Source organism: Prunus dulcis, chromosome 6, assembly GCF_902201215.1.
Source record: "Prunus dulcis chromosome 6, ALMONDv2, whole genome shotgun sequence".
In the NCBI taxonomy this organism is placed as follows: domain Eukaryota; kingdom Viridiplantae; phylum Streptophyta; class Magnoliopsida; order Rosales; family Rosaceae; genus Prunus; species Prunus dulcis.
The window spans coordinates 21,075,846-21,088,952 of record NC_047655.1 but is presented as its reverse complement, the minus strand read 5'-3'; the positions used below and the strand labels follow the sequence as shown (position 1 = coordinate 21,088,952).

The following is a 13,107-nucleotide window of genomic DNA, read 5'->3' as shown; positions in this document are numbered from 1 at the left end:
TTCCGAATTTTCGGAATTGACATCGGAGCTGAAAATCAATTCTGAAAAATTTCGGATTGAAATTCGGAACACCCGATCCGTTCCGGCCGAATTACACACATATGTAGGATAGTATGGAATTATAACGCCATTTCCAACAGTTCCAAATAGTAGCAGTGAACACAAAGGCCCATGTCAAAACGCTTGGACTTCTGTTGCGATTTTCTAATGGGCAAAATGAAACCCGATATCTCAAAATATCTGAACACAGTCAACCCGTCACATGATCCTCCCAGCTGAATTTGGTCCCGCATCAAAAGCCCTGTATTTAGAGGACCGCAACAGAAAATTTCCCTTATGGCGCTAGCCTTATATAGACAGCCCAAGAAGAGGGCCCATTTACAAATCCTTCTTGACCTGGCAGATTGACTGGATGGGCTTTGTTCAAATTTAATGGGTTGCAGGGCCGCCATCCAAGTTCAACAATGGGTGGGTCAGGCTTCCTAAATAGGATATTTGGGTTCGGCCTTAGATTGACTAGTCCAATAACCATAAAATATCCCTTGGTTTTCACATTCTCTCAATCTCTATCTTCAAGTTTTGTTTTGTTTTGTTTTTTCATTCTTTATTAGGTAATCTTTGTTTCCTTGTTTTAGATGATGGGGATAAGTAGAAGATCTTATCTCAAGCTTGGTAATTGCACTTGAAAATGACATAGCATTGCTTATGGTTATCTGAAATTGTATGCCCAAAGAAATGAGGAAGTTTTCCCTTCCCTTGTCATTCCTTAGATTTTAATTTTATGATGACAACATAGGTGATGATTCATAATCAAATTTTTAGTTATTTTTCATATATTTTAAGGATTTTAGAATTTTTATTTATTTATTAAAAATTTAAAAATATAGTCAAGACCGCCTCAAAACTCCTCAAGGAGTGCTCACCTCACATATAGCGATGAAAACTCTAAAAGTCGAAAAAAGTGGCGAATTGTCTTTAATATGTCCGAGACTTTGCTAGTTATTTATTTATTTATTTTTCATTTTAAGATTAGTAATTTTTAAATTATTTTTTGCATTTAATTTAAAATTTTATATCAATTTGTCCATAGTGTATAATGTCGACACATGACAATGTCTGTTTGTTTTGTTCATTTAATAAATTTCCTGTGTGGTTGGTATTGAAATTCAATGCCATAAAATCTCGAAGGCCGCCGTGTTGTAACTAAGGACTTGAAAAAATATATTTCATTATTCACAAGACAAGTCATTTTCCTCCAAACGTGCCAAACCCAAACTCATATAAGCCCCTCTGCCCGATCAAGGAACGTCCATAGGCATCTCCGCATCTCCTCAAACGAATCTCTCCTCTCAATTTCCAAGCTATTTTAGCAACCGACGTCCAGTTTTCTCTTGTGGGTTTTTATCGATCCCCAAGAAAACCCAATCATTGACAAAATTCCTTGGCTTCTCATAATCCAAACACTCATTTTTGGAATTTATTCCTAACGACAATTGTTTCATTTCTGATTATCACCGCTCGAATATACATATATAAAAAAGGCAAACACTAAAAACCCATCTGGGCCAGAAGAATCTTCTTCTGGGGCTGCTTTGATTTTTCTCAGCTGGTGGTTCTTCAATTTGCAGGTACGTTTTCTCATCTGGGTTTTTCTCGTTGAGCTTTGCTTTCCCACAATTATGCAAATGATTGTTATTAGATTGTTGATGTTGTGTGCCGCTTGGTTTCCAAGAAAATGCAGCAAAAGAAAAAGGAAAATAAATTAACAATAAATTCTTTTTGTTGGGTTTTATGGGAAAATTTGATGCAATATTGGATCTTTTGTCTTCCATGCAATGAAAGATCAATGCTTTAGAATCTGGGTTTATTTCTTGGTATCTTATAATTTTCATTTTTTTGGGGTCAACTTTGGCAACCAAAAGAGCATTTTTCTTTTTGTTAAGTGTAACATTGTGTGCTTGTGGTTGGACAGAAAATGGGCAGTGAGATCCAGACTTTTGAAGATTCAAAACTGTCATCTGAAGCAATGGAGGACCATCAGGCATGTTCACCGAAGGAAGGTAAAGGAAAGCGGCTGTGGAAGAAGGTGAAGTATCAGCTGGTTGAGTACCACACTTTACCCAACTACTTAAGGGACAACGAGTACATTTTGGGCCATTACCGGTCCGAATGGCCGTTGAAGCAGGTCTTGCTTAGTATGTTTACTATCCACAATGAGACGCTAAATGTTTGGACGTAAGGCTTTATCCTGTATATGAGTCATTTTTTCGATACATAAATATATGATTCTTTTGTCTGTACCTATAATTTGTTTAATAGGTCTGTCGCCTTCAGATAACAGCTATTAATTTGGTGCTTAATTCAAATAGTTTCCATATTTTTCCCCTTGAAGTTTGTAATATTTAATGGGAAGTTACATTTGTGAATTATAATGAGAAAGTAAAAACTGTTTAAAATATTGTTATTTCTTGTGAAGTTTATTAAAGTGGATTAGACTGAATGGCATTTTAGTTCGCATACAAATTAGCTGAAAATGTCTTCCATATTTCTTTGTCAAACCTACGGCGTTTCACTAATGTAGAAGTATGTCTCCTTGTCTTTTTTTCCAGAGGTCTCCTGTTAGTTGTCTTTAACTTTTATGCATATAACGTTTTGGTAACTGAAATGTAGGAACTCAAAGGGCATAAACTTCAACACTTGACAATCTCATTTCTCTAACAAATTTTTACTTTCACAGGCATTTGATCGGGTTCTTCCTTTTTCTCTCCCTGACCATATACACTGCAATTAAGCTTCCAGAGGTCGTTGATCTTCATGCTCTACAGCATTTTCCTGATGTGCTGAAAAAAGCTGATTTGCACAAATTACATGAAGAATTCATGACATGCCTCCCTTCCTTACCCAACATGCCTGATCTGAACAGACTTAGAGAAGAGTTGAAGACTTCATTACCTTCAATGGATCTGCTCCCGTCACTCTCTGGTTGGCATGTCATGGAACTTCTGAATAATTGTTTGCCTCAACGATTCTCCCATGGCAACCAAACTGATGTTTGTGTTCTGGTACTCTTTAGCCCTAGAACGAATGATGTTAACTTATCATAAGATTGCTGATATTATTTATTATATTATTAGTTATATTATTAATTATCTTTTAGGCGTTTAGAGTTTTCCATCATGTTCTCTAAGCTGAACCTGTTTGTATGGGAATTTCTTGCATTTAGTGGTCTCTAATGTCTGATGTCAAGGAATCCTCAAAGTTTAGAAAACTTAGAAAACAAGTTAAAAACGCAGAAATCATCTGTTGCTCCAAAATTGCAGGATTTGAAGACCGAATTAAATCATTTACTCTTCCATATTTTTTGTTTGTAAACCCTAATGGGTTTGACAAAGATGTCCTCATCAATGTCACTCTCTGCTGAAATGACACTTTTTCTCTTGATTTCCTTAATTATCAGTGTCATCTCTTTCCTCTTTTGGGTTCTGCAAACAATTGATCTACTGTTGTTATAGTTGTCATATGTGTATAATATAACCCATGTGATAGTGCCCCTGGAATTACTTTTGAAGTTGAATTACCTCTTCATGGTTTTCTGTCAAATAGCTTATGCTAAATAGGGTCTTGCATCCTTTAATGAACATTTAACTGTTACTTTCTTCTCCAACCCAATAGGAGCAACAAATGGTTTATTTATAGTTGAAATAATTTTATATTTTGGCTACTCAAATTATCGTATAATTGTCCATGTAAGATGACATGCGGGAAAATTGAGCATACTCTGCATTGATAGTTGCGTCCTATTTCCTAAATGGTTGACGTCTAGTGCTGGATGCATTCTTAATGTTGAGCAGTTTACAATTTTCTTATGCGACTAATGGTACTACAGTACTAGTTGCAATGAATCAATAGCCCCTTGAAGAAATGTATTGAATTGAACACAGACGCACAAACACACACAATCTTATTGTGTGAGTTCACTTTCAATTAAATCTACTTTCCATTGTCAATGTTAATGTTTATTGGGAGATGTATCCGGCTAATAGCTTTCTTTTTATTTGTTGTTCTGAATATTGCAGAGTAGCATGAAGGAGGATTTAGCGAACATAGTAGCACCACTTATGCTGAGGCCAATCACACGATGGCCATTCTTTGCTTTCTTGGGAGGAGCCATGTTTTGCTTGTTGTCCAGCAGTGCGTGCCATCTTCTCTCTTGCCATTCTGAGCGAATGTCATATATCATGCTCAGACTGGACTATGCTGGAATTGCAGCCCTTATATCTACCTCATTCTACCCCCTTGTCTACTACTCCTTCATGTGTAACCCTTTCTTCTGCAACCTCTACATGGGATTTATAACCCTCTTGGGAATTGCTACAGTATTGGTTTCCCTCATACCAGTCTTTCAGAATCCTGAATATCGTATTGTTCGTGTATCTCTATTTTTAAGCATGGGCATGTCTGGGATTTTACCTGTTATGCACAAGCTTGTCTTGTTTTCTGATCAACCTGAGGCACTCCACACAACCGGGTATGAGATTCTAATGGGGGCTCTCTATGGGGTTGGAGCCTTGGTTTATGCCACAAGGGTTCCAGAACGATGGATGCCTGGGAAATTCGACATTGCAGGGCATAGCCACCAATTGTTTCACATATTAGTAGTGGCAGGCGCGTACACTCATTACCGTGCAGGACTTGTTTACCTCAAATGGCGCGATCTAGAAGGTTGCTGAATTAGTAAATTAGGCAGATGGCCTCTAGTGTATTAGTGGGTGAGGTCTTTTGTTTGTTCTTCTTCTTTGTGTAGCTGAAAACTGAAGTTGGTGTAGTGTAGATATGTGATTGCCCATTGTCACTCAAATTCAAGCACAATGTTAAACGTTGTGCTTGGTTCCAAAGAAAAAAAAAAAAAAAATTATTTGTCAGAAATTGAAAAAAAAAATTGTCTTGGAGTATTTAGCCGGACATGTGTAGAACAACTTGTAAGTTGTAATGTTCGTATCAAAATCCAATAAAATAAAGACGCTGGCTTCCCTCTAGTCTGTATTTTAAATTTAATTTTTTTTTCTTTCTAACTTTGAAGCTTATTAGGATAGCCCAGAAAAATGGTGAAAAAAAACTCAAAAAAAGAAATTTTTTGCTTTCATTGAGCTTTGAACTCAAAAAAAGAAATTTTTTGCTTCCATTGAGAGTTGAACTCCAGACCTCCTGCTTACTCAGAAAAATGAGAAAAAGAATGAAAAATTTTGCTTTCATTGAGAGTCGAACTCAAGACCTCCCGCTTACTAAACGGGTGCTCTAACCAACTGAGCTATGAAAGCTTCTTGATCACATAACAACGAGCAGTTAATTTAAAATAATTGATACTTGGGCCTGTGGGCATTTATGTCAGACGGACACAGACAGAACATTTACGCGTGTCGTTTTCTCTGGTGGCCCATGGAGTCATCGTGAAAGTAAGTAGAAAAAGAAAAGAAAAATTGTAAAAGCAAATGAGAAGCATGAAAAGCATAAAGTTGTTGGTGATGAATAAGCAACGATTTCGTAATAACTTATGTAATCTGCAGCTTTGGAAATTTACACAATTAGCTCAAGACTTGAAGATTTCCCTCCTTTTTGGGGGTGTGTGGAGAAAGTTTCTAAAGATAAAAATGCATATCTAATTATGTAATTAACTGATTTGATCTTTTAGCTGATTACAGTATATCTTTAAAGATACAAATGAAATGATCAATTTATTGCAAATGCAATGTCTACAAAGTAGTCCTAATACACTAAACAAATTTAGCAGTGAAATTAGTATAGGAGATAATCTATGTTGTTGATTTTTTTCTAAATTAAAACTACAAGGTTAAAGCCGCACGCCCTAAAGAATTTTTTTTGACTTCTTTTCTGCATACTACTAGCGCATTATGTTCTATGTGATGAAGTTTCAAATGCAAAGTAACATTCTGATTGTCTTAAAATCACTCAAATTACATGTTACGATCACACTGAAAAATTATACATGACCGACCGAGCCAAGGGTTAGCACAAAGACAGTGTAAAAACACCTTAGATCACTAGATCAATCCTAAAACACTGCAATAATTATCCACCATATTTGCCTCCATTGCTTTTAGGAAAACAATCCCTGTCTGTCTCCCATAAACGTCTTCCAAGCCACACCCAAAATCGAAAATCCCCAAACCCCATTTCTCTATCTTAAAAAAGAAGTCTTGCCCAGTTTCCCTCACACTAAACAACTTTTATGGCGAAATCGACCCTTCAAACAAAACCCTGTGCAGACGGGTTTTGTTTTCTCGCTGGCCTCTTCTTCGGCCTTTTTTGTTTCTGGTCCCTAACCCTTTACCATTACAAACCCCATTTTGGCTTCATCCCTTTTTCTGCAAAAGCCTCAGATTACGGGGGCGAGGCTCCGATTCTCCATTCCGACCCACCCCATGAAACCTTCTACGACGACCCGGAACTGAGCTACTTCATAGAGAAGCCGGTCAATAACTGGGACCAGAAGCGGCACGTTTGGCTAGACCTTCACCCGTCATTCACCGCCGGTTCACGAGATCGGGTCCTCCTCGTCACCGGATCGCAGCCGTCCGTTTGTAAGAACCCGATTGGCGACCATCTCCTTCTGAGGTTCTTCAAGAACAAGGTGGACTATTGTCGTCTCCATGGCCACGACATTTTCTACAACGACGCATACTTGCATCCCAAGATGGACTCTTATTGGGCCAAGCTACCTATAATTCAGGCCGCGATGGTGGCCCACCCGGAAGCTGAATGGATCTGGTGGATGGACTCCGACGCCGTGTTCACCGACATGGAGTTTAAGGTTCCGCTGGGCCGGTACAAAGACCACAATCTTGTGGTCCATGGTTGGCCCAATATGGTTTACGAGGAGAAGAATAAAAGTTGGACCGGGCTTAACGCCGGCGTACTGTTAATCCGAAACTGTCAATGGTCCATGGATTTGATTGATGTATGGGCCTCGATGGGCCCATTGAGTCCGGATTTTGAAAGGTGGGGCCAGATTTTAACATCGGTATTTAAAGACAAGTTATTCTCGGTGTCGGACGATCAATCGTCTCTGATTTATTTACTTTTTACGAATAAGGAGAAATGGGGGGACAAGACTTATTTGGAAGGAGAGTATAATTTAGAAGGTTATTGGTTGGCTCTAGTTGGGAAATATGATACTTTGGCAGAGAGTTATATTAAGATGGAGCGAAACGAGGGCGTTTTGAGGAGGAGACATGCGGAGAAAGTAAATGACTGGTATGATGCGGAGAGAGAAAAATATCTCCAGGGGCATGAGAGGAGACCTTTCGTGACGCATTTTACAGGTTGTCAACCTTGCAGTGGAGAGCACAATCCACAATATTCGGCCGATTCATGTTGGAATGAGATGAAGAGGGCTTTGAATTACGCGGATAATCAAGTGCTTAAGAACTATGGTTTTGTGCATCCGGAATTGACTTCCTCAGAAGTTTCTGTTGTAATCTAATTATAATATTTTTATTTCAACTTATGATCCTTTAGAATCCGTAGAGTGTACCAGCGAAGCCTCTAATATATTATCAAATTGGAAATGCTGCCAAATTAGAGATGAGTTTGGTGGCCTATATATGGTTATGGATGAACTAGTTGTTTATGTTAATAAAATGAAATAAAATATTAGGGCATTAGATTAAACAAACTACATATGGAAGTCACTATGTTGTGAATCCTCTGACACTCGTATCTGGCTCTCTTTTTGTGTTTATCATTGTTTACATGGTTATTGTACTGTTTAGCTTACTAAAATAACATATTTTTTTTTATTATTTATTTATTTGGTTTCTGGTCTTTGAGTTTGAGTTGAATATCTCCTACGTACTCTTTTATATTTTTTTTGTTATATTTTATTACTTTAATTTCCAGATATCTTCCAAGTCTTGGTCTTAGTTTCTGGCCTATATGTTTTTGCTTTAATTTTGTCTTTTAGAATGATTTGTAAGCTAATGTATGGTGATAACCGAACGGGTTTATGATCAACTAGATTATGACTTAAAGCATCCATCCGTATAGTGTGTGAGTTTAGTATACTATTGTCTCTCTTAATAAGAATGTCTTTACAAAATAAGTTGTTACATATATATTTTTAAATTTTTTATTCGACAATGTGACAGATAAGAAGAACTAACTCTTTCCATAAATCGAGCATTGTATTTGCCAAATACCATGTCTTCGTGCTGGTATGGTGTACGAACTATTGAAAATACATGTGTAGTTCAATTTGTTACAACCAATTATAAACTAATGTAGGATAAAATATGGGTAAATTCCTACGAAGAAAAATAAAGAAAATAACTCGGTTCAAAATTGGCAAGAAATCAAGCAAGGGTTGAAAGTTATACTCAAATATTGATTATGGCGTTAAAAATGGAAAAACGAATTATTGTTTGAATTTTCGGATTGCTTGAGCAAGTTTAAAGTGAATATGTTTCTGGTGAGGAAAATATTATTTTTAATATTTAATTTTAATTTTAGAATAAGTTATCATTGTGATATTATTTTCCCGATATGATTTTAAGATTAAGATTTGAACTGTGTATTTATTAGTTAAGTTTAGGATTATTATGGAACTTTAGGATTTGCCAATTATTAAGATTTTGAGTTTACTATTTAAACAACCCATGAGCTTTATTATCGTAAAGTCATTGCGATTTTATCATATTTTTTTATTGATTTCAATTTGTTAATTTCAGGGGTCAAATGCTAATCAGAGATTATTGGCCACTCTTAATTGTAATTTCAAATTCCTTCCCTTTAAGTTTTGGACTATATAGTTTTGAGGGATTATAAACACGGTCCGTGTTCCCTTACTGTCTCCTCAAAATGACCATAATACCCTCAACCTCTCTGATAAAACGCAGCCACATACTGTGTAACTGTAACCGTTAGTGTTGGTCACGAAAGTGAAAACGCCAATTGTAATTTCTAACCCAAAAGTGTCGGTTCATAATTACATAATCCAGGTGTCACCTTGAGCAAGACTTGACCAGACAAGGGACCCTCGTTCTGCCGTTGATCACGTTGAAGCCCTCTCTCCTGCCTGCCTGCCTTGTGGAGTACTTTAGCATCTTCTGCTCTTCAAAACCAACTGTGCACACTCCCTTTAAGTCCCCACTTAAAAAACTTAAACCCTCTGCTAAGCATATCTATCGACACACCAGCAGAGAGACCAGAATAGAAGCTTAAAGAAACTTCATCCATCCATCCATCCATCCATGGCCGCCAAACGACGCCGTTGAGAACCCAATCTCAGCCACACACAGCTATAATGCTCTCGCCTGAGCTCCCTCCAATGTCGAAACCCTCACCCAGAACCAAGCCCTCTTCTTGGCTCGCCGATAGCTTGCTCTTCCTCAGCGGTGCATTTCTCGCTCTCCTCGTCCTCTTCACTTTTTACTCCTTCGTAAGCACTTATTCATCCCCCAATTTCGGCCGTACGGTCACTTCTCCGCCGCCCACCGCCGAACCCGATCAATGCTCCGACGATGCTAACCTACGCCGCGACCCGCCGGACCCGACCTTTTACGACGACCGGGAAGTCCGGTACACGCTCGGGGACCCGGTTCAGAACTGGGACGAGAAGCGGCGGCAGTGGCTGCTCCTTCATCCCTCGCTCGCCCCCGGAGCAGGGAAGAGGATTCTGATGGTGACGGGATCTCAGCCGGGCGCGTGTCGCAATCCTATCGGCGATCATCTCCTCTTGCGATTCTTCAAGAACAAGGTGGACTACTGTAGACTCCACGGGCACGAAATCTTTTACAACAACGCGCTGCTGCACCCGCGGATGGGCAGCTACTGGGCCAAGCTGCCAGTAATCCGGGCCGCCATGGTGGCGCACCCGGAGGTCGAGTGGATCTGGTGGGTCGACTCGGACGCGTTGTTCACCGACATGGAGTTCAAGCTCCCGTTGGACCGGTACAAGAATCACAACCTCGTCGTCCACGGCTGGGCCCACCTGGTCATGGAGACGCACAGTTGGACGGGGCTCAACGCCGGCGTGTTCTTGATCAGGAACTGCCAGTGGACCATGGATTTGCTCGAGGTGTGGGCCAGCATGGGCCCACAGACCCCGGACTACGAGAAATGGGGAGAAACCCTCCGGTCAACGTTCAAGGACAAGGCGTTCCCGGAGTCAGACGATCAGACGGGCCTCGCTTACTTGATCTACAAGGAGAAGGAAAAGTGGGGGAAGAAGATTTATATGGAGAGCGAGTATTATTTTGAAGGGTACTGGGCGGAGATCGTCGGGACGCTTGACAAGATCGAGGACCGGTACGCGGAGATAGAGAGAGGGGAGGAGGACAATGCGGTGCGTTTAAGGAGGCGGCACGCGGAGAAGGTGAGCGAGCAATACGGTGCGTTTCGGGAGGAGTATTTGAGTGAGGCGGGGTACGGGAGAGGGAGCTGGAGGCGACCGTTCATCACGCACTTCACCGGATGCCAGCCGTGCAGTGGGAGGCACAACGAGATGTACAAGGCGAATTCGTGTTGGGATGGGATGGAGAAAGCGTTGAATTTCGCTGATAATCAGGTGCTTCGCAAATACGGTTACGTGCACCCGAGCACAATGGATCGTGCGGTCTCTACCGTGCCGTTTGATTACCCGTCCGAGTAAGATTAGCCCATCAATTCAAGTCATCATACGGTCACTTTGAAAAAGAAAGGTACGTAAGTGCTTTTGCTTTTGCTTATTCTGCTTTTGGGGTTTTGCTTAATTAATTAATTAATTAGCTTTTTAGCTGAGCAAAAGCCAAAGGTGTTTGGCTTGTTGGTGGGTTTTAGATTTTTCAGGTGGTGCATGATGGGAGCATGATTTTCCACTTTTCATAGGTGATGATGAAAGCAAGCAAAGCATTATAATGTGTGTTTGCCTTTATTGTGTTGTGACTTAAAACTATGCTCCAAATAGCACACAAGAAAATGACTAAAATATTGGATTTGGATTTGTTCAGTTGAGAAGTTAGAGCTTCACACATAAAAGGTATCTGGGCAGTTGTTTCTAGATGATGACAATTTGACGTCCCTTTTTAATGAGGAATTAAATAATTATATCCTTTCTCTTTAGACAAACAAAAAGAAACACAAATTAAATTTCTGATTACCGTTTTATTAGCTGCTGCTGTCGCATAGCTACCTTACCTACCCTCTTTTATTTTGCAAGCCACTTTTATTTCGCATAGCCACTTCATTCTTCATAGCTTGTTGTAGTATTTGATAAGCACTAAGCATTAATCATCTAGAACTTATGATGGTGTTTCATATTTTGATTCTTGATTATAGGAACTCTGGCTCTTCATGGTATATGCGCTATGCGAAGCTTCCGATAATTCCTGGACTACTGTCACTTTCGGTGGCCGGTAGCAGATAATTCCCGGACCAGTATCATTTCCGGTCACGTACTTACATGTTATGTATTGAGGCTAGTCTAGTAATATGCAGACATTTTCATTCTCCGGTTTATATTGAGAATTCACTTCTCCATTTTCCCTTTCTGGTTCTTAGTGCATGTTTATTTACATGTATTCGGGATGTATAGAGAAGTATCGAGTGCATCTCCCGCTTAGATTTTCAGTAATTCTTGTAAATCCAAATGTTACTATGTACTTTTCTCAACAACAACAAAAAAGAGTTACTATGTACTTAGCCTAGAATGTAATAAATTTGGTTGAGACACATTGGAAGCTCAACCTTTTATAGAATCGAGCTTAAGCATTTGTGCACATCATTTTGGTATACATTTCAATTTTCAGTATCCAGAGAAGTATACAAATCATAAAGTCATCCGAAGACATCAATCATTCATTTTCGTCACATTGTAAGCTAATTTTTTCCAATCACCATGCAAACTTCTAGTAAGAAAAATTTCGTAGTGCATAATTGCCCTTCCTTCAATCTTGCTCTCTTTCCCTGGCCAGCTTCTTTGCCTTCCTCCTTTGCTTTACCTTGTTCTGATTACTGCAAGCAGGTGGCTCATCTCCTGAACAAACCCAGCCTCGTGTGAATTTTCAATTTCCACTTAGTCATATAAAATTGTCAAAAACAGAACCCATAATTTAAAAAACGCAACAGCAAATATGAAAAAATTTCTAAGCTGGTTTCTTGACGATAGCAGCATCAGGTTCCTCAGAGGCATTACGTCGAACACCTTGAGCTTCGTTTTCACCTTGATCGACGGTTGGAGGTAAAAGGGGCCCAATAAGTTCCCTACGGCGGGAAGCATCGTCCTTGAGCTTCTTCTTGCGGAGTCTCTTCCGCTGAGCCCTTGTAAGCCTCTGAGGCTCACTTTCACCATTACCATCATCGTCACCGCTCGTCGTTGTAGACCCACTTTCCCCCAAGTCTTCTTCAAAGTCTTGAAGCAAAATGCTCAATGGCACGTCCTCATCTTTTGGCTGTAAACAATTTGATCCTTCGTTACAATGAAAAAGTTGCAGAAAAAGTATAAAAAAAGATGAGAGAGAGAGAGAGAGAGAGAAAGAGAGTGCGTACACTGTGTACTGGTGGTGATGATGGAGGGGAAGGAGGCGGGAAAAATGTGTTGAGGACAGCTTCATTGAACTTGCGTCTCTTCTCTTCCCTGCGCATCTTGATGAAAAAAATAACCAAAAACCACTGAAATTGCTTGGTTCTTAGCTTTAAACAAGAAACGATTTACGACACGCTGTTTGGGATCGTTTCTCTGGAAGTTATAGTTTGGCCAAGGGGTTGTTTTGTTTTCTAAGCTCTGGTTTCCAGCTTATACTCTGCTGCAGCTTTTAAATTAAATGAATTTTTATGGTTGAAAACTAATATTATGTGAGCTGTTATTGGTGTACTCCTCATAATGAAAGAATGACGGAGAAATGAGTGCGGATGACTATTTTGGAGTGTTAAAACAAGTATACTACTTGTCTCTTTACATGTACTCTTTCACGCAAATTATAGTCTGATACATATACAAATACAATAATTCATCAAAAACACAAAAAGAAAAACTTTTACACACATGTTACATTGTAAAAGCTCCTACTTATCTGATAAGGAGGGAAGTATTTTCCTTAAAACAATATTGTCGCC

The 13,107-nt window shown here is 39.4% G+C and overlaps 4 protein-coding genes and 1 non-coding gene across 6 annotated transcripts; 3 read left to right on the top strand and 2 right to left on the bottom strand.

Moving 5' to 3' along the window:
- Positions 1-1,198: 1,198 nt before the first annotated feature.
- On the top strand, positions 1,199-5,036 carry LOC117631656 (heptahelical transmembrane protein 4-like). Of its 2 annotated transcripts, none has more exons than XM_034364924.1 (4): positions 1,199-1,628; positions 1,973-2,235; positions 2,738-3,062; positions 4,077-5,036. In XM_034364924.1, exons 2-4 carry the CDS (start codon positions 1,976-1,978, stop codon positions 4,728-4,730), a joined length of 1,239 nt encoding a protein of 412 aa, XP_034220815.1. In that variant the 5' UTR covers positions 1,199-1,628; positions 1,973-1,975; the 3' UTR covers positions 4,731-5,036. The 2 variants fall into 2 exon arrangements, with proteins under 2 accessions (XP_034220815.1, XP_034220816.1); XM_034364925.1 differs by having other exon boundaries at positions 1,235-1,628; positions 2,738-3,050.
- A 208-nt stretch (positions 5,037-5,244) lies between these two features.
- On the bottom strand, positions 5,245-5,318 carry TRNAT-AGU. Its single transcript has one exon. It is a non-coding gene; the product is annotated as a tRNA-Thr (tRNA).
- A 929-nt stretch (positions 5,319-6,247) lies between these two features.
- On the top strand, positions 6,248-7,501 carry LOC117632580 (glycosyltransferase 6-like). Its single transcript, XM_034366106.1, has one exon. The coding sequence runs from the start codon at positions 6,248-6,250 to the stop codon at positions 7,499-7,501; it is 1,254 nt and encodes a 417-aa protein (XP_034221997.1).
- Positions 7,502-8,903: 1,402 nt separating this feature from the next.
- Positions 8,904-11,750, top strand: LOC117631236 (galactomannan galactosyltransferase 1-like). Its single transcript, XM_034364274.1, has 2 exons — positions 8,904-10,715; positions 11,332-11,750. The coding sequence occupies exon 1, from the start codon at positions 9,320-9,322 to the stop codon at positions 10,664-10,666; it is 1,347 nt and encodes a 448-aa protein (XP_034220165.1). The 5' UTR covers positions 8,904-9,319; the 3' UTR covers positions 10,667-10,715; positions 11,332-11,750.
- A 97-nt stretch (positions 11,751-11,847) lies between these two features.
- On the bottom strand, positions 11,848-12,779 carry LOC117631237. Its single transcript, XM_034364275.1, has 3 exons — positions 12,541-12,779; positions 12,146-12,443; positions 11,848-12,031 (listed from the first exon to the last, which is right to left on the bottom strand). The coding sequence occupies exons 1-3, from the start codon at positions 12,634-12,636 to the stop codon at positions 11,940-11,942; spliced, it is 486 nt and encodes a 161-aa protein (XP_034220166.1). The 5' UTR covers positions 12,637-12,779; the 3' UTR covers positions 11,848-11,939.
- Between the last annotated feature and the right edge of the window lie 328 nt (positions 12,780-13,107).

Coding starts and splice junctions, on each gene's coding strand:
- LOC117631656 (XM_034364924.1), top strand. CDS start 1,976: ATGGGCAGTGAGATCCAGACTTTTGAAGATTCAAAACTGTCATCTGAA. Junction 2,236..2,737: donor GAGACGCTAAATGTTTGGAC/GTAAGGCTTTAT, acceptor TTACTTTCACAG/GCATTTGATCGGGTTCTTCC. Junction 3,063..4,076: donor AAACTGATGTTTGTGTTCTG/GTACTCTTTAGC, acceptor TGAATATTGCAG/AGTAGCATGAAGGAGGATTT.
- LOC117632580 (XM_034366106.1), top strand. CDS start 6,248: ATGGCGAAATCGACCCTTCAAACAAAACCCTGTGCAGACGGGTTTTGT.
- LOC117631236 (XM_034364274.1), top strand. CDS start 9,320: ATGCTCTCGCCTGAGCTCCCTCCAATGTCGAAACCCTCACCCAGAACC.
- LOC117631237 (XM_034364275.1), bottom strand. CDS start 12,636: ATGCGCAGGGAAGAGAAGAGACGCAAGTTCAATGAAGCTGTCCTCAAC. Junction 12,444..12,540: donor CATCACCACCAGTACACAGT/GTACGCACTCTC, acceptor AATTGTTTACAG/CCAAAAGATGAGGACGTGCC. Junction 12,032..12,145: donor TGCTGCTATCGTCAAGAAAC/CAGCTTAGAAAT, acceptor GCTGGGTTTGTT/CAGGAGATGAGCCACCTGCT.